Genomic DNA, 21,735 nt, shown 5'->3' on the forward strand with positions numbered 1-21,735 from the left:
CACTCGATTTGTGATGCGAGAAAGTCCGAAATCTGGAGCAAAATTAGCAATCGAGTTACCTAGCGAGAACCAGACAGTCTATGATCCGAACGTCTACATGTGGAGACTAACGGGCCTGCGGCGAAACAAAAGCGCTAGCCGCATCCTTGCGTAGGGCTCCCGCCTTGCAAGGGTCCAGCGCTGCGAAGTCGCACCTGCAGGTCGTCTTGGCGTAGAGGCTGTCAAGGGTTACAGAAGCCAAACAGTGTGCCCAACAACGGCGGGAAGGTTATCTGTTCGACGAGAACAGGCGCATCGCTCGAAACCGAAGATCAAAACTCCTGCATAATCTGCAGAAGTAAGAATTCACCATTTCGTGAAGGATCAGTTCGCCCCATCCACGCCATTCACCCGTGCGCTAGAAGCTCGCGTCCTACAGGGCTGCCGATCAGGTACACAAGCACACACGTCGCAACATGATTGCAGAGTGGAGACACGCGAGCAACATGATTGCAGAGTGGAGACACGCGAGCAACATGTCGCAACGTAATGTCGATTGTAAGTTCCCTTAAGCCGTCACCTCATCACCACGCCTGCCTATCCAATAGTCGTCATTCATTCTTCCGCGCTTGAACCTAAAGCCACAGCTTTTCCGGGTATAAACATCTACAACGAATGCCTGCGAAGGGAAAATACACACAAGCTCTGCAATGTGCAGAGCGCACCTGTTCACTCCAACTTCAAAGCCGGTATTAAATAGTTGTAAGTCGTCATGATATGCTAACATAGCTGGCCGGTGCCATAGGTGTAGCACTGTTCCGAGTTCATAACGGCTAGCGCGTTTTCTGCTCGTCGATGTCAGCTTGATGTATGGCAGATGTCAGCAACTTCAACTTACAAGACTGGCGATGGCCGCCGCTGAGGCAAGGTCAGGCTTGCCAGATACACTTCGCTGAGCAACCCGTGGAAGGTTACTTGCAGCAGGAGTCGGGGCTGGGGCCCCATTCACCGTTCGCTTGACTCCCGCTCCTCCGGGGCCGGGTGGGCCGCTGACTGTTGAGTGGCGTCGAGGGACGTTCGCCTTTACTGGAGAACTACTGGGCACTCGTTGATTGCTGTTGGCAGGGGCGCCGTGCTTCGGCGGCTCCGGCAGGGGTCGCACGCGGGCCTGCGGATTCTGAGCGACCGGTGCTCGTTTGACAGGAGATGCGGTGCTCGCAGGTGCCATAGGTCGCCGTCCAGCGTTCCTGCGAGCCCCGGTGATGAACTCATGCTGCATAGCCTCATCCGGACGCATGCGGCGCTCAGGGTCCCAGCGCAGACAGCGTGCAACAAAGTCCAGGAAGGCTTCGTCGTCACATTTCAGTGCTTGCTGCAATGTCTTGGAGCTCGGCCTCCTACGACGGCCTTTTGTAGAGACCGTCACTCTTGGCTTACCCAAAGAGTCAAAGAAGAGCTTCTTCCTGCTGCTCTTTTCGATGAGGTGCTTCTCTGGAGGCCCAAAGATCTCCATAATGCATGCAAGTTGCTCCTGCTCGTTCTCACCCGGGAAGATGGGGTAGCCGGTGAGTAGCTCTGCGAGGATACAGCCCAGACTCCACATATCGATAGGCAAGCCATAGCTCATGCCTAAGATGACCTCGGGCGATCGGTAGAAACGCGATTGGATATATGTGTACACCTTTTCGTTCTCGAAACAGCTAGATCCGAAGTCGATGACCTTGATCTCTGAATGTAGGGGATGCGCAAGTAGAATGTTCTCAGGCTTTAAGTCGCAGTGAATGACCCGTTGGCTCTTGAGGAGGACCAGTGAGCCGAGCATCTGTTTGCAGAAGCGGCGGATGAGACGCGTCGAGAAGCCCTTGAATTCGTGGGCCTTGATGAACTCGTACAAGTTCATACCCAAAAGCTCGGTAGATATGCATAGATGCCCACGGAAATAGAAGCTCTGCGTGAAGTTGATCATGCTGTGCTTGTTGTCAGGATCCTAGCATGTATGTTAGTGACGACAACCTGGATGATTCGCCAAAGACTTACCCATTCGCGCAATTTCTGCAAAATGTTCACCTCGATTAGAGCCTGCTGATGGAATCGCTTCTTGTTGCGGATGATCTTGATAGCCACAAGTCCTCCTGTCTTGTGATCGATACAGCGCACGACCTGTCCAAAGCTGCCTTTTCCGAGTAGATCAACAACCTCGTACCGGTATGCCAGGTGGTCGCCGAAGACTATGTTATAGTCGCCGCGGTCGTCGTCATATCCGAAATTGGCGGTTTGTGCATTGAGGTCGCCAACATGCTTCTTCGCGTTCTTTGTGCCACAAAAGTAGATCTCCTTGTAGTCGATGATCTCGCCTCTCTCAAATATATTCAAGTTGACCATCTGCAGAGCTTGGGCGGCTGTAACGCGTTCTTGTGGGGCAGCGCGCTTGCGAAGCGCATCGACATCGCGCGCCGCATGCTCAAAGTCTTTACGTTTCGAAGCAAGCTTCTTCATCTCCTCTTCTGCCATCAGATCATCCCTGTCGAGATTTGGATCCAGGTTGCGGGCTCTGAGCACATTGGACGAACTCTTAGATCCAAGCATCCTCTGCATAGATGGCAAGATGGACGAGCTCGGCTTCGTAGCGGGTTGACCTGCAGGCGCCGCGTTGTACCCTGTCGGCGTTCGTGCGGAAGCAGCCTTTGTGTCCTTGCGAGTTGCTGCTCCATCAGAGTCGATCTCGCTAGTGATTGTGGCTGTGGATGGCTTCCGGCGACCGAAATCAAGCGACGGCCGTGGGCGATGAGCGCTTCCATCCGGGGTGGGGCTGGCGTTTATAGCACCGCTCCATGTCGCCGAGGCTGGCAAACGGGGTGGTGGCATATCGCCATGCTTGGGTGGTGGCGGAGCAGACGCCTCGGCCTGCTGAGCGCCCTTGCGAGTCTGCTGGTTTTGCGAAGGATGCGATGCAGCTTTGGAACCACTGCGCCGCCAGCCGCCCAAACTCAATTTGCGCCTCAGTCCTGACGTGGCTGACGAAGGAGTCTCTGGGTCCGTCGAGTTGGATGTTTGCGTAGATTCCGCAGTGTTGCTCTTCTTCAGCGGACGCGGGCCTGCAGTCTTCATGCTCTGCAGCTCGACATCCTTTTCGTTGGACTGAAATTCGCCGCTGGGACGGGACTGGAGACGAGTGAACTCGCCGCTGCCTTTGGGCAGAGAGTTTGAAGAGAAGGGTGTTGTGGCCTGTCGCCCCGGGTTCAAGGTTGGGATTGGCATTGCCGACAGTCCACCATGTGTCTTATCCTTTGCAACCTCCTGACTGCCGCCTCGCAGGTTGATCGCAGAGCTGCTGCTGCGGATGTGCTTGCCAAAGTCGTACCCATTGTAGCCGCTCCCAGAAAAGAAGCTTGTCTTGGAAGCCGTCATGGGTGTGCTGGGTGTTTTGGCTCCCCGCTTTGGTGGTGGCGTGACATTGTGCTTGTAAGCCTCCCTGGAAGGGGCCGAGAATGAAGAGATGCGGTTGCTGACCGGTGTGTCGAGAGGCAACAGGTTCAGCGGTGGCAGTCTGATCGGCTGTAGATCCTTCTTGCTCGAATGCTGCATCGTCGGTGTTCGATCGGCGTCCACATTGGCACCAACTGTAAGTCCTCGTCGATGCCTAATCGAGCCAGTGCTGGAGTTCAGTTGTGACGTGCCGTTGCTGACACGCTCAGCCCCCCGTGCCCCATACATGTACTGGTTCGCAGGAGGTGGTTGGCTTGACGTCGAAGATGGCGTGCTTGGCTTCACCCCAGCAGTCGAGAAGGAGAATGTCTGGCGATCGGGGTCTTTGGGTGATTCGTACGCCTTGGGGATGGCAGGTACGGGCGGCACGTCCTCTGGGGCCTCGCCAGCGGAGCTGTGAACGTTTCGTGGCTTCGCCGTGGGTAATCTAGAGCTTTGCAAAGTAGCGTTAGTACGCAGTGGTATTGAAGAACCGCCAACCTTCAAAGAATTGATGCTGGATGTTGAGGACAAAGAGATGCCTGAAGCGTACGATTTGCGGTTCTGCTCGGGCGTTCCACGCGCAGAGGACGGTGTGTCGCTCTTCCGGATCGAAATGCCCGGAGACTGGCTGAAAGCTCGGTCGTCAAAGGAGAACTCGCCCTGTGGCGTGGGAGGCCCAACTGGGCCACCCGGCATGGGCATGTTTGGATTCATCGAGAGACGCTTCAATCTTCGCGCATCAGTCGGGCTGATCGTCCTCGCTCCTAGGCCAAAGTGATGGGACACGGTAGACTGCCGTTTACTGGCAGACGAGGAAGGCGTGTGCTCACGCTGAGCCTGCGCAGGCGACTTGCCCGGCGAGCGAACGTTGCATGCAGGCATAGATCCTTGATCTGGTGTCAGCGAATGAGCAGACAGGTGCTGGCCAGATGTTTGTCTCGACGGTGGCTGCAGCGACTTCGCCTTTGCAGTCCGTGTCGCACTCGGGAGTCGTTGTGTAGCATTCGGTGGGTTGGAGGTTGCGGCCAGCGTCTCTCGTCGATTGCCCTTGCTCTTGGACGGCGAACGCCCGAGTCCGTTCGGGGCAATGCTGCTGCTGGTGATTCGTGGCATGTCGCTGCGCCCTTCAAACGTGCCCATTGGCAGCATTCCTGGGCCCACACTCTTTCGGGCACGTGCTGCGGGGGTCGTTTCAGTGGGCGCTGGGAAGTGGCTCTGTCGCCGCGTTCGAATGGCCATGTTGGTAGTGGGAGGTGGCATCGCTGTGCTGTCCGCAAACACGGGAGCGTTGGCAGCGGGCGCCTTGGAGAGGTTGGTGGAGCCTGGCCTGCGCGTGTTCGACTGGCTGAAGCGGCGCATGAACGAGTTGCTGCGTGCGGGCCGCGAGTCGCCCGGGCCCGCGGTGAATGGCTGCATGTTCACCGTGGTGCTGCTCGGCGGTGCAGTGCTCTTGAAGCTGCCAGGCACAGGGAAGTCGCTCAGGGCGGGCTCGTAGCTCAGGCTGTTGGCGAAGTCGTCGAAGTTGACTGCGGGCAGGAAGTCGTACGCGCCGCTCTCGGCGGAGTCGTCGGTGGCCTGCTGCTGCTGCTGCTGCTGCGCCTGCTGTTGCTGCTGCTGCTGTGGCTGCTGGGCGAGGCTGGAACGCGGCTCGGGGTTCGACGTGGGCGCGGCCCTCGTGGGAGGCAGGTGCGGACGGCTCTCGAGGGTGGCGCTGGCAACGCTATGCACGGTCAGCACCTTCCGGCCAATGCTGCAGTCATTGGCTCATCAGCAGGGTCGCTCCTACCGGTGCTTGTGGAAGTCCTGCGGCGGGCCCCGAGGCCCCAGAGGCACTTTTGCCGTCCGCCTCTGCGAGCCCAGCGGCTTGTGGTCGGGCAGACCGGGCCGTGCGGCGGAGACGGCGTTGGAGGCGCTCGTCTTGCGCAGCCGGCTGCCGTGGTCGCCCGTCTTCTGGAACTTGCGCACGCGGTCGTCTAGCAGTATCAGCACCTTGATTGCCCATGCAGCATGCGCGCAGTGGTACCTGTCGAGCCGCTCGAGTCCTCGGACGCGTTCGAGCCTGGGTGGTGGGCGTCCATGGCGGTCCCCCCCGATCGCACAGGCTGCGCAGACATGGTCAGCACCACGCAGCTACCGGATCACAGTCGGAGCCAGTGCCAGCACGAGTAGGCGGGCTGCGCGAGACGGGTCTCCAAGCGACGAGCTTGGGGAGCGGCTCAGGCTATGTGGACATTTCGATGGAGCAGCGGTCGGCGGTGAGGACGGGTTCGGGGGCGGGCAAGGGGCGTCCTGGAGCTGTCTCGCCGGCCGAGTCGCAGAGGGCACCGCTGTGTGTGCACTGCAAAAGGGCGAGTCGTGCTGCAAAAGGGGATCGCGTCGCTAGCGGACCGTCGTGCTCGTCTACCAAAGTTGCCCAAAGGTACAGAGAGTCGATAGCCGCTAACACGACCCCTGCTGTGCCCAAGCCGCCCTCTCATTCGGCGCATGGGCCAGAGGTCGCCATCGATTTGTATCAAAACACCCTCACCCGGGGAACGCGTGCATGGTCCACATCCTGCATTTCTGGGTCCTGTGTGCGCTGGCTACCACACACGGCGCCATCTTGCTGGCTGCCGAGCCGGCAGCAGGTCAGACAGCCGTCCAGCGTCTTCTGCGTGCAGCATCACGGTCGTCACGTTCGCGGCCGTCTAGGCCAGCCTGCTGCTGCACGACGGCAAGACACACGACTCCGGTCGACCCTGGCGGTTGCACGGCACTGCGCATGTGCACGGCACCTTGAACCCTGATCGGCACCTCTGTTTGTTTTCTGCAGCTTTGTTCGTGCTGTTGAGGGGGGTTGGGCACCACCGATGCGTGGCCGGTACGCGGGCTGGCGCTGCCTGGGCAACCATTCCACCCTACCCTTCCTCATCATACAGAGGATTGCTCCGATGCAGGATGCAAGATGCACGTTGAGATCTAGCAACGGCGGTACTTTGCTCCCGTGTGTCACCCGCGACCTGGCAGGGGTCAAGCGCGTGGCTGCCGAACGTCGCCAAGGCTATGCCTGTTCACATGCTACTGCGTCATCCATAGTCGGTGCTGCCCACTGCACCTCACACGACCGCATCGACTAGGCTGCAGACGTCAGGATGGAGAGAGAGCTGGAGCACCGGGACTGAGAACATGAGTGAGACGCCTGCAATCATCTCGGACCAACAACCTCTCAGCTGCGTGAACGCTGGCCTTCTGGATGAAAGAGGAAGTGCCCCATCAGCAAGACTAGACACCAGTCGTCAACCACACCCCGCGCTCGACGCATTGAGACATACACCGATCGGGTGCATCAGCCAACACCACGAAACTGTGCTACTTCCACATCCAAGGAAGCCACTGGTTCGACCCAAGGAAAGCCACCACCATGACCAAGGACAACTCAAGTTCGCTCGCAAACAGCGACACCCCAATACCGGTGGTTCAGATCCACCCTGCAGATGGCTCAGGACCGCAAACGCCAGATCCAGAACATGGCTCACATCGACTGTCTGCCAGTAAGCTCAAAGACAAACTCCAGTCGCTTGGGGACGACATGAGCCGTGAGTCGACAGGGAGGATGGGCGATAGGATGATCAACCTGTAAGCTCCTGTGCCAGTCTTGTTCCTTGAAAAAAACTTACAGAGAGCAGGCTTCTCGCTCAGGTCTTGCCCAGCGAGGATCCGTCTTCGACATCGCCTCCAGATGACAGCTACAACGCAAGCCCGCAGGTCAAGGACCGCCGATCACGTAGCTATGTCGAGCGCCCAAACTTCAGCCTTCCAACTATGTCTTCGAACTTCCGGCGCTTCAATTCTCGCATTGGTGTAGCATTCGTCTTTCAAAACCGGCTCATTCGTCTTTTTACCTGGCGACAGCCCACCCAGACACTGTCCTTCCTCTTCATGTACACGTTCATCTGCATCGACCCACACCTACTCCCCGTCCTCCCTCTAGCATGCTGCCTTTTCTTCATCATGGTACCAGCCTACCTGACCCGACACCCGCCGCCACCAACGTCGTACCCAACGGACCTGTACCCCATCGGCGGCCCACCGCTCGCAGACGCACCTACCATCAAGCCCGCCCCCGACTTCAGCAAAGACTTCTTCCGCAACATGCGCGACCTACAAAACTGCATGGAAGACTTTTCTCGCGGCCACGACGCCGTGCTCCAATTCCTGACGCCCCTGACAAACTTCTCAAACGAAAACCTCAGCTCGCTGCTCTACATCGTACTTCTCCTTGTCTCGTGCGCGCTATTCCTGGTCTCGCACCTGCTCCCCTGGCGCTTCATATTCCTCCTGCTCGGTTACGGCGCGACTGCCATGGGGCACCCGACTGTGCAAGGCCTCCTCGCGACACCGGAAAACGAGGCGCTCATTGCCGACGCCGAGCACGAAGGCCGCTCCCTCCTGCTGTCTGCGAGCAAACAGGACATCGAGCTGCAAACCAGCAACGAAGCGCGCGAAGTCGAAATCTTCGAGCTGCAGCACCGCGCCCTGCACGACCAGAGCGGCGAGTACGAACCCTTCATCTTCAGTCACTCCCCTTACTCCCCCCTCTCACCCGCCCGCATATCGGGCGACAGACCGCGAGGCAGTGCCTTTTTCGAAGACGTCCTACCGCCCCGCGGATGGCGCTGGAGCGACAAGAAGTGGACGCTCGACATGCTGAGCCGCGAGTGGGTCGAGGACCGCTGCGTCACGGGCGTCGAAGTGGAGATCGAGGGTGAGCGTTGGGTGACGGATTTGCACTACGAGGTCCTCGACGACGGGAACAGGGACAGGACGAAAGCGCACAGGAAAGGCAAGAGCAGGGACGTCGGCGAGCAGGAGAGGGAGGTACTGAGGCGCGCGTGGGAGAGCGGGCGGCCGAGTCGCAAGGGCGAGTGGAGACGCAGACGCTGGGTGCGCATGGTGGAGCGCGTGGGCAGTGGTGCTGTGCGTGTCGTCTAGCGAGGCTGGAGCTGAAGCTGAAGTCGATATCCGTGTTCGCGTTCACGAAAACACCCACTTCCCCTTCCTCGCACTCCCTCCCATCCTCCACACAACCCCCAACACCCCCGTCCACGCCTCTCCCTCCTGCCCGACTAAACTCCTACATATCTCCCATCCCCCACCACCGCTCCATCGAAATCACGTGACGGTCTTGTGGTGTAAGTCCCACTCATCACCCTCGCAACCAATCCATTCCTGACTCCAATCCAGCTAGTGGTATGATTGTAAGCCCCCCGCCCCTCACCTCAGCTCACCAGCTCCAACTGGCAACTCTGCTAACATGCAATAGCTCGCTTAGGGTACCTGAGTAAACGTGCGAGAGGCCCCGCGTTCGAGTCGCGGCAAGACCCATTTTTTGGCGTGGAGTGTGGGCTGCGCTGCGGAGAGGGATGGGTGGCTGTGTGGGCGCGATGGTGTATTTGGTGTGCGGTTATAGCGAGCGAGATAGTGAGATTGTGGTGGGAACTTGCAGTGTGTTTTGTGTTGCGATGGGAAGGTGTTGAATGTGGTTTCGTGCGGGCATGGATCGTCGTCGTCGCGTTGTGGGTTCTTGAACGATGTGCCGATACGTGCTGGAGCGCTGATATATTCACGTGCCCGTATCACCACTGTATCAACACGCTTAGAGCTGAATAGAGATGGAGCGACGCCGTGCAGCTCAAGCACTTTTTGAGATCTCTCCCTCTCCTCCAGTCTCGTTTCTACGCCCGCCCGACCTTGAAGCTGAGGATGTCGTTCTTCCCCACGCTCACCACGTCGTCCTCGCCCACCCTCCTCGCGCCCTCGGTCTCTACGTACGCCAATGGCGCATCTCCCATGACCTTCCTGTACACATCGCCGACCGTGCTGCCCTTCTTCACTAGCACGCAGTCTCTGAACACGGCCGTGCTCGACGCGCTCCCGGACGTGAAGCTTTGGATATTCCGCACAGGGAACACAGGCACGAGCCCCAGCAATTCGGCCGCGCGCGACAGGACCTGCACGACGCCGGTGCTGCCGAAGCGGTACAGGACCATGTCCTTGAGGTTTTCGATGCGCTGCTTGAGTTTGTCGTCGAGTTCCTTCAGTCCGCCGCCTGTAGCATCACCCATCTCGATAAGGTCTTCGCGCGTGTCTACAAACTCGCTGCCTTCGACGTACCTGACGAATCCCTGTTTCGCCAGCTTCCTCAGGAAGACCTCGCTGATCGCGCTGCAGAGCACGATGCTCTTCGGATCCGCCGTCTTTGCGATCTTGGCGATGTTCTTGTCTGCGTCGGTGTGGTCGATTTTGTTCAATGCGATGACGGTGGGGAATTTCTCGTCTGTGAAGGCGTTGACTACGCGCTCGATTGTCTCGTCGTCCCAGTGCTCGAGGGGCACCTTGGTCGATCCGCTTAGGAGGCCGAGCTTGTCGAGACAGCGCGCTACGACTGCGCTTGTTGAGCCGTAGCCTGAAAACTGGTTTTGCAGGGTTTCGATCGGTGTGGCTTTCACGGCGATGTGCCGCCGCTTGATGCTGCCCCATTTGTCCATCAGGTTTCCCTGGATCCAGCGCACGATTTCGCTGCGCAGCCAGACGATGTCTTGGCTTGGGTCGTACCCGCGGGTCGCCTTGCCTTCAGCATCCGTCGTTCCTGATACATCGACGACGTGGACGAGCGCGTCGGCGTGACGCAGGTCGTCCAGGAAGCGATTCCCCAGGCCCTTGCCCATGTGTGCGCCGGGGACAAGGCCGGCGACGTCGAGGAGTTCGATAGGAACGGAGCGGCGGCCGTCGACACAGGCGCCATAGTTGGGTTTACAGCGGTCGGACAGGCCGAGGCGTGCGCAAGGACATTCAATCTGTAGGTAGCCAATGGCTCGTTGTGGATCGATCGTCGTGAAGCTGGACGGGTGTCAGGACGCATCTTGGAGATGGATAAGCGAGAGATATGCCCTTTCCAGTCATGTGCGAGGAGAGGAGGGTAAGGTGAGCACTTACGGGAAGTTTCCTGCACTTCGATCAGCCTACGAGCCTTTCATAAAAGTTCACCGTTGTACGGACCGACTTTTGAGGTTGCGTCTGTCAAGCTGCGCAGGACTCAGACTGGCGATCCGTGGCGGGAGAGGGGCAATGCGCACCTGTTCAGTGTCGTCGACTTCCCAGACGACGGCTTGCCCACCAGACCGATCAGGGGATCGCGCGGCATGGTGGATTGTATGTGCAGAAGGGACTGTCGGGAGGAGACCGCTTTGATGCGCGAGAAGGGCACAACGCCGAAAGATCGGTGTCGTCAGACCGTCAAAAATCTTATCGATTGCAGCCTTGCCTTCAGCCTCTATCGATCTTCAAGTCTCACAAGCATCTCAATGTCGCCAGCATTACGAATAGAGTATTTTCAAACTTTCTTTCTGATTTCTATTTATATGCAACGACCAAGTGATCGAATCTAGTCAAACGCCAGGCCGGCTATCATTACGATCCGACAACACCAAGGAAAGTTTAACATTGGTAAAACATTGCCCGCACTGGGTCTTTGCATTACATCCTGCCTGTGCTCTCATACAGCGCAAAGATATGGAAGAATGGCCTTGCTCAGTTGATTGCTGGTCTTACAGGACGAGGAGACCACCGAAGAGGGAGGAGACGAGGACGACAGCGCCCATGGCGAGGGGAGCATAAGAGAACTCACCGGGGCGGAGAGAGGAGGCAGCACCCTTGCTGGCCGACGAGGTGGCGGTGGTGCCGCTAGCAGCGCCGGAAGTGACAGCACCGTCACCGGCGCCGGCCAAGTCGGTCGATGAGGAACCGGAGGACTGGGAACCGGAGCCCTTGAGGCCAGGGCCAGTGCCGGCACCGTTTGTGAGGTAGTCGCTAGCACCGCTGGGGAAAGCAGGGAGCTGGTCAGCACTGATAGTGACGTTCCAGGTCTTTGATTCGGTAGGGCACACGGAGGCAGAACCGCTGGACTTGTAACCACCGTCACCGGAGGGGTCAGTGGCGTTGGCGTAGGCATTCTTCAGAGTGGTGAAGTCTGTAAGCTCCGTGACGCTGTTGCCGCTGATCTCAACGAGACCGTAGTTGGAGTCCTCCTGAGAGTACTCGTAGACGAGACCACCGGAGTAGACAGAAGACATGTCGGTGCTGTAGATAGACTTGACCTCGTTGAACTGACGCTTGTTGGTGTTGCAACCGAACTCCGACAGGAAGATGGGCAAAGAGTAGTTGCTGAGCTTCTGGACCTTCTGGTCCCAACCAGCACCGGTGAAGGTGTTGGGGTCGCACCACGAGTAGTCATTGAAGGCGTAGAAGTCGGAGCGAACAGCATCCTCACCGCAGTTCATGTAGTCGGCCATTTCGTAGCGGTTGGACTCGACGTCAGCAGCGCTATAGCCAACGGGGACCTTGCGGAGCTTGCGAGCGTTCATGTAGGACTTGATGTCACGGGTGACAGCCTTGACGTAAGGGGCGCAGTTGGTAGTGGCGTCGTCGTTGATGACCTCGTTTCCAGAGAAGAAAAGGAGCGTGTTGGAGTAGGCAGCGAACTTCTCAACGGTCGCGAAAACGCTCTGGAGGTAGACCTTGTTGTATGAGACCTGGGGAGAAGCGCGGTTGATCGAGTACTTGGGGGTGTTGACATCGAGTGCGAGGTAGATACCGGCATCAGCGAGGGCGTTCATGCAAGTGTCGTGCTCGGCAGTGTTGTCGACAGTGTAGACACGGACGGTGTTGATACCAAGCTCCTTGAACTTGGCGATGTCGCGCTTGCAGCCATCAGCATCGGCAATGGGGTCCTTTGCATCAGATGCACCACCTATGGGAAATCAGTTCGAGGTCTAACAAGGGCGATCGTTCTCTGTTACCAGGCTGGTAGTCGACACCACGGATGTAGAAACGTTGGCTGCCCTTCCAGAAGGCTTTTTGATTGTCAGTGGTTGCTTCACATAAATTTCTCAATGGTTCTCGGCAACGCACCATTGCCCTTGACGGTGATGGATGTGACATCAGCGCGTTTCTGGACGGGAGCGGCAGGAGTGCCAGCAACAGTTGTGGCGAGGGCGCCGGCAACGGCAGCAATGGCGATGCTCTTCATTGTGATGGCGTTTGTGTGAGTGACGGAATAAGTTCGTTGGTTGAAGTCGTGGCGAAAGAAGAGCTTTTCGTACACAAAGACTGGGAGGCTGAAAGCGACAGACGGTGAAAGGCAGCTGCAAACGAGAGGATACGCCGGGGCGAAAGTGCGATTAGAAAAGGGTGCAGTGGTAGAAGTCGCGCACGAGAACAGTGACGGCTAGGAAGTCAAAGGCTACTCAAAACCAGTTGGGGCGATGGGTTATTAGAGGAACCCGCTCCCTGCACCGTAACCTGGCGGTTGCTGTCTGCGGAATGCGCGCAACGTGCCTCATTGGCCGGGGTGCCCCACATGACAGGGATAGTGCCTGCCAAATCTTAGAAGCCTCCGCCCAGCCAGCCCCTGCCCCCTGAAAAGCTCAACCAAGGAGCCGCCCAGACAGCGACAAGCAGAGACAAGTCTGTGTCCGGGAGTACCGATTCGCTCGGCGACCGTGCTTCTTTTGTCTGCCTGAGAAGCTGCTGAAACGCGCGTCGCAGTCATTCCTGTGCGAATGAACGAAGATCTGTATCAAGAGGCCGCTGCCGTTCCCTGCTGCCCTGCCAGCTGTGGAGTGCTGGGTGGGCCACACCAGGATTAGATCATGAGCTCATCGTCAACATGCAACCGACTCGTGGAGCAATACAACACGGCGACAGCTGGTGGAATTGGGATAATGGTGGCTAGCTAACAGCAGGTTGAGCGGCCTAGCAGACACGAGTGGCGCGGAAACCTCGCCAGATGCAGCCTCTGCTAGTGAAATCGGCACGCTGGGTTTATTGGTTGCAGTCTTTACGAGGCTGTCTGACAGCCGTGGAAGGGGATGGTTTTCCCTGCGATCATCATCTGCACGAGTGTCTCGTGTTGTCAACACAGCCACCATCGGGATGAGGATCACCGTGGGTCTTCATCTTGAATCAGTGGATCATGAATTTGCGCTACCTGCTAACTCTCAGTATACACACAGCTGCTAATTGCAGCTCTCATTACGATTAACGACGTTATATCCTCACGTCTATAGCTCATAAAACCACATCAAGATATCTTATGTGCAGGGTCAGCCCAAGCGCCCAGCAGCAACCAAGGCGCAGGACCCAACCTGCACATCGGACCACATGGCACTATCATACCGGACTGTGCTGCGGACCAGGACGAGTGATCAGCACGCTTCTCGACTTTCCTGCGCAGGAGGTATCCAAAGCGCCTAAGCACGGTCGGACTGGGCCCATTCATAGGATGGTTTACAGAAAGCTCACCCCCCTAGGTGGTGTTCTTGTTCTTGTCCCTGAGACCAAAGTAAAGACCCAAAGCCAGAGCAATAATGGCGATTATGAGGACCACAACAAAGAGTGTCCACCATTTGAGCTTTCTTGCACGCCTAGCAGACTTGATGCCTTGGTCGAGTTGTGTGTTTGCGTGCTTAGCGTCTTCGTTGACCTGGATGGTCTGATTCTCGACCTGGACAGTCTGCTCCTCCTGGTAGACGACCTGCTCGTTCAGCTGCTGGAACAAAGTGGCTAGCTCGACCATGGTCTTCTCAATGCGCTGGATGTCGTTGTGACGAGCACGAACAGCGCCTAAAACACTGGACGCTTGCCCACTGCGGTTGCTCTTGAGCTGCGGCCATGATCAGCAATGAGTCAGGATTTGATGGAGGCGAGATACTTACTGCCTGTGTGAAGATACCCTCGTCACCCCAGTCGGCGTTCGCTGCCTCCTGAACCTCTGCCTCGGTAGCCTCAGGGTTGATGACCCTGTACTGACGGGCAATGGCCTCGCGGTACCTCTTAGAGTAGTCCGCCTCTTCCCTTTGGAAGTCCTCGAGCTGACTCTTAAACGTCCTCTTAAGCGACTCGACTTGGGTCTTTTTGAAAGTATTGGTGGAATCGCGCGCGGCATCGCGCTCGAGGAACTTAATCTCGTCCTTGATCTGGGTGTTCCTGATCTGTGTCTGCGCAACAATGCTCTCCAGTTCGGCGGACGAGCGGTTGTCAGGCGACGAGAGCATGCGCTGGTGGATGCTCGAGATGGCGCCAATGTCTTGCGTGAGCTGACTAATCCGGGTCTTGGTTCCATCAATGCGCTGAAGGAAGTCCTGCTGGCTCAAGGGCTTGGTGCCAGGCTGCTCGAGGCCGTACGGCTGCTGACCGACCTGCGCATTGCTTCCGTAGTGCTGCTGAGCTGTGTTTCCGTGAGGCAGAGGAGCGTCTGTGTGCGGTACAGTCTGCGTCGGCGCGGGCGCCGAGTATTGCGAGGGCTGCGAGTAGTTCGAGTCGCCTTGTGTTAATTGGTTTGGGCGAGCGTTCTGCTCATCGTACTGTATCGCTGTGTTAGTGACAGTCGCGTAGGCGCGCATCCGCTCAGCTTACGCCTCCGCCATATGGGTTCGAAGACCCGTAACCGGTGTTACCATATGGATTGCTGGTACCGCCATAGCCTGCCTCCGCCTGGCCGTAGGGGTTCCCGCCATATTGCTGGTAATTGTTGCCCGACATGGCTGTCGCGCGTGTCGTAGTGTTTCAAAGGATGTTTCGGAAGGCCGCGATTCAGCTATTAGGCAGATGCGGAAGCGACGGAAGCATGCACAATTTGGCGCAGTAGGGATATTGTGTATCGCGAATGTGTGTAGCGATGCGAATTGATGCAGTGATTGTTGTGAGCAGTGGGCGCAACGACTCGTCGTTGAGAACTTGAGATGAGTGGAGCAGGGCAACCGCTTGTTAATCTTAAAAGCTACGATCCGCGCCGGGCCTCTGCTCAGGACTGAGCCTCGACGAACATCACGTCACCTGCCTGTCAGCCTTCACGCTAGTCCCATCGTTGACAGCCTCTGGATGTCTGGCTATCTTCCCAAGGCCGTCACCAAGAAGACCGAGGTAAAGAGGGAACTTTCAGCAGCAGAATCGTGATTAGTCCTCGGTCGATCATCGCTCGCAAATGGCAGCATAGAAGCATCACTCGCAAGCTGTACCGTGAACAGCTAAACAGTAGGCGCAGCCTTGTGGCCACGGTGAATGGCCCCCATAAAGTTTGGATCACGCACTGCATCTGTGCAGCGGGCCGTACCCTCGTTACTTGCCATCGAGGCTGAACGCGCGTCGGTCCCTAACCACCTTGACAGACTTACAAAGCACGCTACACAGCGCAACACTGCCGCTACTCGTCATCGTGCTCCGTCGTATAGCTGGATGACTTTTGTGATTGCTTGTTCTGATGTTGGAGCACAACCGCCACTGGCACACCTCAAGGCACATTGATGCACTGCGCTTGCTCTTCACAAACTCTGTGCAACATTCAACAATCGCTCGTATGTCTTCTGGCGAGAATCTTCGAAAGGACCCAGAACCACAGACATCGAGGTCATGAACATGTGGAGAACCCGAACGAAGCCCACCTTCGTGGACCATCTCCCGAGTCTAGGCGCGCCAATCCCGTTACGTCCTAGTTGCCGAATCAGTAATCCTCTCTTCCCCAATCCATATACTTACTCTTACCAGTTAGTTGCCCTTTCAAGCATATCCTCTTCCAAAACAATCACCATGCCGAAGAAGCCGTGGCTCGTCGAGGGCGATAAACCCTCCTACCAAGTCCTGAAGTGGATAGGGGGCGGGGGCTTTGGCCAAGTCTATAAGGTTCTTCGAAATGGGCAGGTGCGAGCCATTGAAAATCTAACTTGACGAGAATACAAAGTGATTTCTGTTAGACGATAACATGCAAGCAGGGTCTGTCTGGAGAATGCCGAGGCAGCATTGGACGAGTACGACCACATGAAGGCCCCCAGGGGTGCACCGCACATTGTAGCATTGCATGATGGTCTCGAGCTCAACAGAAAGACTAATAACCTCTCCATCTTCATGGGCTATTACCGGGGTAAAGACCTTGATCGCCAGGTTCAGATGCTCCGAGGTGCTGCTGAACGCTTCTCCAAAAGCCAAATTGTCGAAATTGGATATCAGATCGCTGTGGCTCTAGAGCTATGTCACAGTATGAACATCTTGCATCAAGACATTAAGCCGATGGATGTGCTGTTGAGAGAGCCGTGGAATCCGGTAACGCAACCGAATGTACCAGATCTGTATGTCGCCGACTTCGGTATTGCAAGCTAAGTGCAGACGCCCGCTACACGCATCACTGGAAGAAGAGGCACGCCTGGTTGTGAAGCACCAGAGATTTGGGGATACCTGGCAGCGTTTTCGCAGCAATCAGACGTATATGCGTCCGGCTGCATTCTGCATCGCCTCTGTACCCTGGAGGACCCCACCTTATTGGAGGACGTGAAACCCATGGCTATCTCGGGAGACTACTCTCTGAAACTTCTCAGTCTCATTAGTAACATGCTTAGTCCTGAGCGAGATCATCGTCCTACAGCTGCGCAAGTCAAGAACGATTTGGCTACTATCGGTCTAAAGATGTTTCCGGCCACAGTTCAGACAGCACCGACATGACTGATCTGTCGTCAGTCGTTTCCCTCCAAAAAGCAGCTCATGAAGCATCTCAAGCAGACGAAGGGTCATCGTCAGCCCGCCAAAGCCAAACGAGGGCTCGATTCCAAGGATAAGTCCGGGTTCAGCCCAGCGCTCGAAGACACAGCACTTCGGATTCGAGGTGTTGTTGACGCCCCACCGGATCACCAGTTTGACGAGAAACTGCATGATGGGGATGAGTTGGCGCCATGTGTGGTCTGCTGGCGAGACTATGAGTCGAAACGCAAGCTGTACAAGCATTTGTTTTGCAACGAGCACGTTCGCAAGCAAAAGACAGTACACAAGCGACTCGCAGAACTGGAAGAAGTCCAGACGGATACCAATAAAAGAAAGCGAGCTTGAACGAGCTTTTGCTTCGGCTGACCCAGGATACCTCGGCATGTCTACCGTTTCGGACAGCTGCGCAGTGTGGCGTCAACCCGTCGCACCGATTGGAGAGCGACTGGCATCTCGCGCACCATTGTCGTGTCTATAGCTAAATCTGCACGTGTGGGGTGCGTGGGGATACGCGGGCACACTGAATGTCGACACGATACTGGCAACATAGGCAAACTCCTACCACAAGGTCTTTTTCAGCGCACTCCCACGCCGATACGATTGATAGAGTCCTGTACATCTACAGACACCTTCACAACTCGAGACCGTGTCGGTCTGCGCAGCCTGCTCTCGGATCACACCTTTCACTTGTCAACTTGTGCTTCATCAGTGCATCGCCGAGCTTCGCACCTCGGCGCAAACATGTGAGCTCTGTCGCATGATTTGCGAACGCCTTGAGCGGCACGGCCGTGTCACCAATGCAGAGAACTACAGAGCTCACGTTGAAGGCAAATACCAGCTCGTCAACGACACCTCCGTGACCGTATCTACCAATGGATACCACGCCGCCGCCGACCAGAAAGCTCATCAGTTCGTCTTCACATGTGGCCCGCTCAAGCGAGAGAACGTTGCGACCCAGCAATTGACGGAAGACACGGCAGTTTCTTGGTTGGCTGTAGAGGCAGATGAAAATTCTGCTTCTGCAGAGGCTGTAACGACTCTGCCTCTTGCAGTATCCTCACTTAGCGATCGCACTTTTAGTTTGATCAACAGCTGGATCACCTCATGTGTAGATGGACACGAGAAGTGCCAGATGGGCTACACACATGAGGAACTTCAGCACGCTGGACTGGTTGACGACGAAGGTGCGAGACTGAGGGCCAGGTACAGCGAAGAGGACGGCGAATTGCCGACCAGGCTTTTCGACGTTGAATTCTTCGAAGATCACGTCATGCTTATTGATTCAGCGTCATCTAGAGGTAAGAAGATGATATATTGCATTGAGCCACGGCTAGGACGAGACGAAGCATTTCAAGACCGGAACCGGTACTTACGACAGACATCGAACTAGAATCCCGTTCAAAGATCTGCCTAAGACCTTCCAGGACGCAGTGCTCGTCACGCGCGCTCTGGGCTTGCGATATCTGCGGATCGACTCGCTATGCACGCTCCAAGACTCTCATACTGACTGGGAGAGAGAGGCGTCTCGCATGGCCTCTGTTTACATGGATGCTTACGTCACCATCTCTGCTGCAGCTTCCAGCAACAGCGATGGTGGCTTGTTCTTCAAGCGCGAGCCAACAGCCTGCAGTATTTGACTCACCTATACGTCACCTTCGGGTACAGACGGTACTTGGACTATCCACAACCGGACTTCGAACTTCTAACAATAAGTCCGCCAAACCACGCTAGATTCGCGAGCGTGGATCTTACAAGAGAAGCAGCTAGCACGCCGCACGTTGCATTTCGACTGTTATCAGGTTATTTTGAGTGTAAAGAGCGTTACGAGTACGAGACGCGACGACCTAGCGACAAACTTGGTGAAGGAAGCTTAGATATCCATGTCTTGTAGTGGATGCTCTTAGGCTTTCGCGGAAGGAATGATGCTTTGCTGAAGCAGCTTGTAGCTTCAGTCTTAACACGCACCTGGTTGCTGATCTTGGAAGACTATACCAAGCGGAAATTGACATTCGAGTCTGACAAATTGCCGGCCTTGGAAGGTCTTCCTAGTTATGTCACTGACCTGACTCGGGATTAGTATCTCTTCGGCTTGTGGAAGACCTCACTGGATCTTGGTCTTTCATGGCGGACTGCTCCATATGAGTCCATGAGTGAACGACGAGAAAGGGTGGCAAATCGAGCGCCGAGCTGGAGCTGGGCGAGCATGGACGGAAGAGTGTACTTCGCGTTTGTTGGAGAGAAGCCCGTGGAGATCGGTACTACCCGCAAAACCGAGATTATCGACGTCACTACTGGTGGGATGCTAGTCTTAGAAGTCCAGACCGTCTTGTTAGGACTCAGTAAGTTAACCACAGCACACCAATGGGAGCTCACCCAAATCACCAGAGCGTATACGTCTATTTCAACAGCGGAGAAGAGTCCACCCATGTTCGACTTAAGTGAAGATCAGAAGTGGTTCGGCTGGGTAGCTCTGGACGAGGGCAAAAAATTCGAAGACGATGAGACTCAGCAACAGGACGTAGAGGCCCTGCTCATGAGGAAGAACCCTAGATAACGAAGCCAAGACTGTCATTAAGTGCGAGCCCTTCAAGGAGAGCTATGTGGTGTTTATCGTGCAGAGAGCGGAAGATGGGAACAGCTATCAGCGAATTGGTATGGGCCAAATTTTCGTATGTGAGGAGATAGAAGAGGCGGAGAAGAGACGAATCTGTATCATCTAAGGGCAATGCATGCATACTGAAGCGTTCAGCGCCTTGACACGTCTGCTAGTCTGCAGAGGACTGCGATGCGTTTTGCTCGCTGATCGCGCGGACCGATGGGTATATTGCCGAAGTCCGTCTTCTTGAAGTTCTGCAATCGAGATCAAGATCTGGGAAGGAAAGGAAGAGGTGAATTTTTTTGTCACGTAAAGTAGAAGGAAAATTGGACCCATGCAAATAGCGTGCGCCTCTCTAGAGTCAACAACCGTCTCCATACTGTAGACACCGAAGCCATGCCGCGCGAAAAGCACGATACGCCGTCGCGCGCGATTGCCAATGTGCCGAGCGAGAATCAGAGGCTCAGTGTAAGAGCCATCTAGTCCGTGTCCAAAGCACGCGTACTCGAAAGGGCGAACGACAAGCTTGTTGCCGAAGTAGCTGATGCGCGACTAAAAGTAAGGGAACAGGAGGGCCGGATGAAGACGGCCACAATCAGAGCACATTAACGGAATACAAAGTAGACCGGCTCGAGCTTGACTGCACTGAGCTCATCTTCTCGGGCTTGGATATGGCGTTTGCGCGTCTGGAGGCTGTAAGTTATGCAACGCAGCATTTTCGTTTGATCCAATCAAATTCAACATCGACGTACCAGACCATAACCGGCACCAGAGCGTGCAAGCTTGCTGCAGGAACACGCTCGGGATACAGTAGATTAGGCACGTGCTGCAGTGGCGCAAAGCATAATCCGAGAAGAAGAGTTCGAGGTTGACGGGCCTCCCGAGCAACCGGTGGACGAGAGTTTCAGGCTCTCGCGACGAAACCAGATATGCCTGCCGGCAGAAGGGAAGCACAGGCGCCCTCGTATCGAGACCTACATGGTGTTGACATGTACTAGACCGGAGCCAGTACCCGAACACGGCCTCATCACTTGCCTCCGCTGCCACATTCGCGATTATTAGTGTGATATTTATGGCTACAATACCTGTCCTTCCCTCCACTCTTCTTTCCCTCCTTGTCACGACCTTTGCACATTTACCGACCGCCATCGAAGAACAGACCATGTCACCAAAGGGCCACGCCTAGTAGCGCAGTCCACGCCTAGAGAGTGCGTTAAGAAAGCGAACCACTACAATTATTGGCGCCTTGAGGTGGTTACAATTTGGCTCCTGTGCGAATCTTTATTCGAGTGGAGTGCTGAACGGTTGGAAGGCCACATCACTGCTGATGGGCTTCGGCTCACGCGTTAACATCTCTCTCCAAACATGTGGGATCTGGGGGGCCATTGACGTCCTGACTTCAGGCCGGTCGTAGAAGGAGTCACTTTGGTGATGGTCTGTATGAAGCTTTCCAGATGTGCCTTTGAAGGCAGGTTGAGAATATGGCATGGGCGGCTGTCGAAGCATGACCATTGATGTCTTTGACTTTCTCTGTGCTTCGCCTGAGCATTCACTTCTACTAAAATCTACAGCTCAGATCAATCTCTTACGAATATTAAATAGATCAAACCGCAACCAACATCTATCCAACCGTCAACCCAACGAGTCTTTCCCAGAAACAAATATGGTCGACAGCCGAGCGAACGGAGATGCCCACGCCAGCAAGCGCGATGCCAAGATTGCTGAGCTCTATGAGCAGCTCGAAGTCCGAGCCCAGACCATCCGCGAAGTAGGTGAAGCCAATACCTGTAGGGATACAATCATCGCCGGCAAGAAGTCAGAAACAGTCCAAGTTCAGGGACCACGAGCTCTTGAGGAGAAGGTTGATGACACCAAAGAGTAGAACGAGGAGCGACATGTCCGGCACTCCTCGGCAGAATGTGACTCCTCACAACCGCAAGGAAATGACCGCTTACTGCCCATCCAAAAATTTACTGGAGGAGAAGACTGGACTGTAGGTTAAGGCTTCAGGCCGTGCGACAGAATCGGAACCCACATACATCATTTACGGTGGTTCGTTCGGCGACCTTGACGAAGATACCTGGTTTGCACATTTGCAGCTGTATATTACCTTTCTCAGGTCCGAA

General features: G+C 55.9%; 10 protein-coding genes across 10 annotated transcripts; 5 read left to right on the plus strand and 5 right to left on the minus strand.

Moving 5' to 3' along the window:
- Positions 1–500: 500 nt before the first annotated feature.
- M421DRAFT_425124 (uncharacterized protein) lies at positions 501–5,876 on the minus strand. The gene is made up of 5 exons (XM_033593987.1): positions 5,471–5,876; positions 5,234–5,420; positions 2,017–5,167; positions 878–1,966; positions 501–827 (listed from the first exon to the last, which is right to left on the minus strand). The coding sequence occupies exons 1-5, from the start codon at positions 5,559–5,561 to the stop codon at positions 813–815; spliced, it is 4,533 nt and encodes a 1,510-aa protein (XP_033444369.1). The 5' UTR covers positions 5,562–5,876; the 3' UTR covers positions 501–812.
- Positions 5,877–6,847: 971 nt separating this feature from the next.
- M421DRAFT_104033 (Pex24p-domain-containing protein) lies at positions 6,848–8,418 on the plus strand (the record flags this gene model as incomplete). The annotated part of the gene is made up of 2 exons (XM_033586968.1): positions 6,848–7,062; positions 7,113–8,418. 2 exons carry the CDS (start codon positions 6,848–6,850, stop codon positions 8,416–8,418), a joined length of 1,521 nt encoding a protein of 506 aa, XP_033444370.1.
- A 743-nt stretch (positions 8,419–9,161) lies between these two features.
- M421DRAFT_73505 (GTP-binding protein) lies at positions 9,162–10,630 on the minus strand (the record flags this gene model as incomplete). The annotated part of the gene is made up of 2 exons (XM_033596965.1): positions 9,162–10,326; positions 10,563–10,630. The coding sequence occupies 2 exons, from the start codon at positions 10,628–10,630 to the stop codon at positions 9,162–9,164; spliced, it is 1,233 nt and encodes a 410-aa protein (XP_033444371.1).
- Positions 10,631–10,796: 166 nt separating this feature from the next.
- On the minus strand, positions 10,797–12,771 carry M421DRAFT_425127 (glycoside hydrolase family 72 protein). Its single transcript, XM_033593988.1, has 3 exons — positions 12,397–12,771; positions 12,285–12,338; positions 10,797–12,235 (listed from the first exon to the last, which is right to left on the minus strand). The coding sequence occupies exons 1-3, from the start codon at positions 12,512–12,514 to the stop codon at positions 11,034–11,036; spliced, it is 1,374 nt and encodes a 457-aa protein (XP_033444372.1). The 5' UTR covers positions 12,515–12,771; the 3' UTR covers positions 10,797–11,033.
- A 621-nt stretch (positions 12,772–13,392) lies between these two features.
- M421DRAFT_425129 (t-SNARE) lies at positions 13,393–15,262 on the minus strand. Its single transcript, XM_033593989.1, has 3 exons — positions 14,902–15,262; positions 14,202–14,849; positions 13,393–14,149 (listed from the first exon to the last, which is right to left on the minus strand). The coding sequence occupies exons 1-3, from the start codon at positions 15,025–15,027 to the stop codon at positions 13,793–13,795; spliced, it is 1,131 nt and encodes a 376-aa protein (XP_033444373.1). The 5' UTR covers positions 15,028–15,262; the 3' UTR covers positions 13,393–13,792.
- Positions 15,263–16,071: 809 nt separating this feature from the next.
- On the plus strand, positions 16,072–16,638 carry M421DRAFT_9114 (kinase-like protein; the record flags this gene model as incomplete). The annotated part of the gene is made up of 2 exons (XM_033597917.1): positions 16,072–16,127; positions 16,254–16,638. The coding sequence occupies 2 exons, from the start codon at positions 16,072–16,074 to the stop codon at positions 16,636–16,638; spliced, it is 441 nt and encodes a 146-aa protein (XP_033444374.1).
- Positions 16,639–16,787: 149 nt separating this feature from the next.
- M421DRAFT_298558 (uncharacterized protein) lies at positions 16,788–17,584 on the minus strand. The gene has a single exon (XM_033589088.1). It carries the CDS (start codon positions 17,395–17,397, stop codon positions 16,936–16,938), a length of 462 nt encoding a protein of 153 aa, XP_033444375.1. The 5' UTR covers positions 17,398–17,584; the 3' UTR covers positions 16,788–16,935.
- On the plus strand, positions 17,585–18,781 carry M421DRAFT_298559 (uncharacterized protein). Its single transcript, XM_033589089.1, has one exon. The coding sequence runs from the start codon at positions 17,771–17,773 to the stop codon at positions 18,401–18,403; it is 633 nt and encodes a 210-aa protein (XP_033444376.1). The 5' UTR covers positions 17,585–17,770; the 3' UTR covers positions 18,404–18,781.
- On the plus strand, positions 18,420–18,650 carry M421DRAFT_73583 (heterokaryon incompatibility; the record flags this gene model as incomplete). Its single annotated transcript, XM_033596973.1, has 1 exon — positions 18,420–18,650. A coding segment is annotated over one exon (231 nt), but the record flags the coding sequence as incomplete, so codon positions are not given.
- A 2,314-nt stretch (positions 18,782–21,095) lies between the features above and the next one.
- On the plus strand, positions 21,096–21,491 carry M421DRAFT_95674 (uncharacterized protein; the record flags this gene model as incomplete). The annotated part of the gene is made up of 1 exon (XM_033598326.1): positions 21,096–21,491. One exon carries the CDS (start codon positions 21,096–21,098, stop codon positions 21,489–21,491), a length of 396 nt encoding a protein of 131 aa, XP_033444378.1.
- Between the last annotated feature and the right edge of the window lie 244 nt (positions 21,492–21,735).

This window comes from Didymella exigua (assembly GCF_010094145.1).
Source record: "Didymella exigua CBS 183.55 unplaced genomic scaffold M421scaffold_42, whole genome shotgun sequence".
NCBI lineage: Eukaryota > Fungi > Ascomycota > Dothideomycetes > Pleosporales > Didymellaceae > Didymella > Didymella exigua.

Excerpts from the sequence above, each read along its gene's own strand:
- M421DRAFT_298559 (XM_033589089.1), top strand. The coding sequence starts at position 17,771 with ATGATTTGCGAACGCCTTGAGCGGCACGGCCGTGTCACCAATGCAGAG.
- M421DRAFT_425124 (XM_033593987.1), bottom strand. The coding sequence starts at position 5,561 with ATGTCTGCGCAGCCTGTGCGATCGGGGGGGACCGCCATGGACGCCCAC. Across the intron at positions 5,421-5,470 it reads GGACTCGAGCGGCTCGACAG|ACGACCGCGTGCGCAAGTTC; the intron begins GTACCACTGCGC and ends TGATACTGCTAG. Across the intron at positions 1,967-2,016 it reads TGCAGAAATTGCGCGAATGG|GATCCTGACAACAAGCACAG; the intron begins GTAAGTCTTTGG and ends CATACATGCTAG.
- M421DRAFT_298558 (XM_033589088.1), bottom strand. The coding sequence starts at position 17,397 with ATGCCGAGGTATCCTGGGTCAGCCGAAGCAAAAGCTCGTTCAAGCTCG.
- M421DRAFT_425127 (XM_033593988.1), bottom strand. The coding sequence starts at position 12,514 with ATGAAGAGCATCGCCATTGCTGCCGTTGCCGGCGCCCTCGCCACAACT. Across the intron at positions 12,339-12,396 it reads CATCACCGTCAAGGGCAATG|CCTTCTGGAAGGGCAGCCAA; the intron begins GTGCGTTGCCGA and ends ACAATCAAAAAG. Across the intron at positions 12,236-12,284 it reads TGGTGTCGACTACCAGCCTG|GTGGTGCATCTGATGCAAAG; the intron begins GTAACAGAGAAC and ends GATTTCCCATAG.
- M421DRAFT_425129 (XM_033593989.1), bottom strand. The coding sequence starts at position 15,027 with ATGTCGGGCAACAATTACCAGCAATATGGCGGGAACCCCTACGGCCAG. Across the intron at positions 14,850-14,901 it reads CGAACCCATATGGCGGAGGC|TACGATGAGCAGAACGCTCG; the intron begins GTAAGCTGAGCG and ends ACAGCGATACAG. Across the intron at positions 14,150-14,201 it reads AGGGTATCTTCACACAGGCA|CTCAAGAGCAACCGCAGTGG; the intron begins GTAAGTATCTCG and ends TCATGGCCGCAG.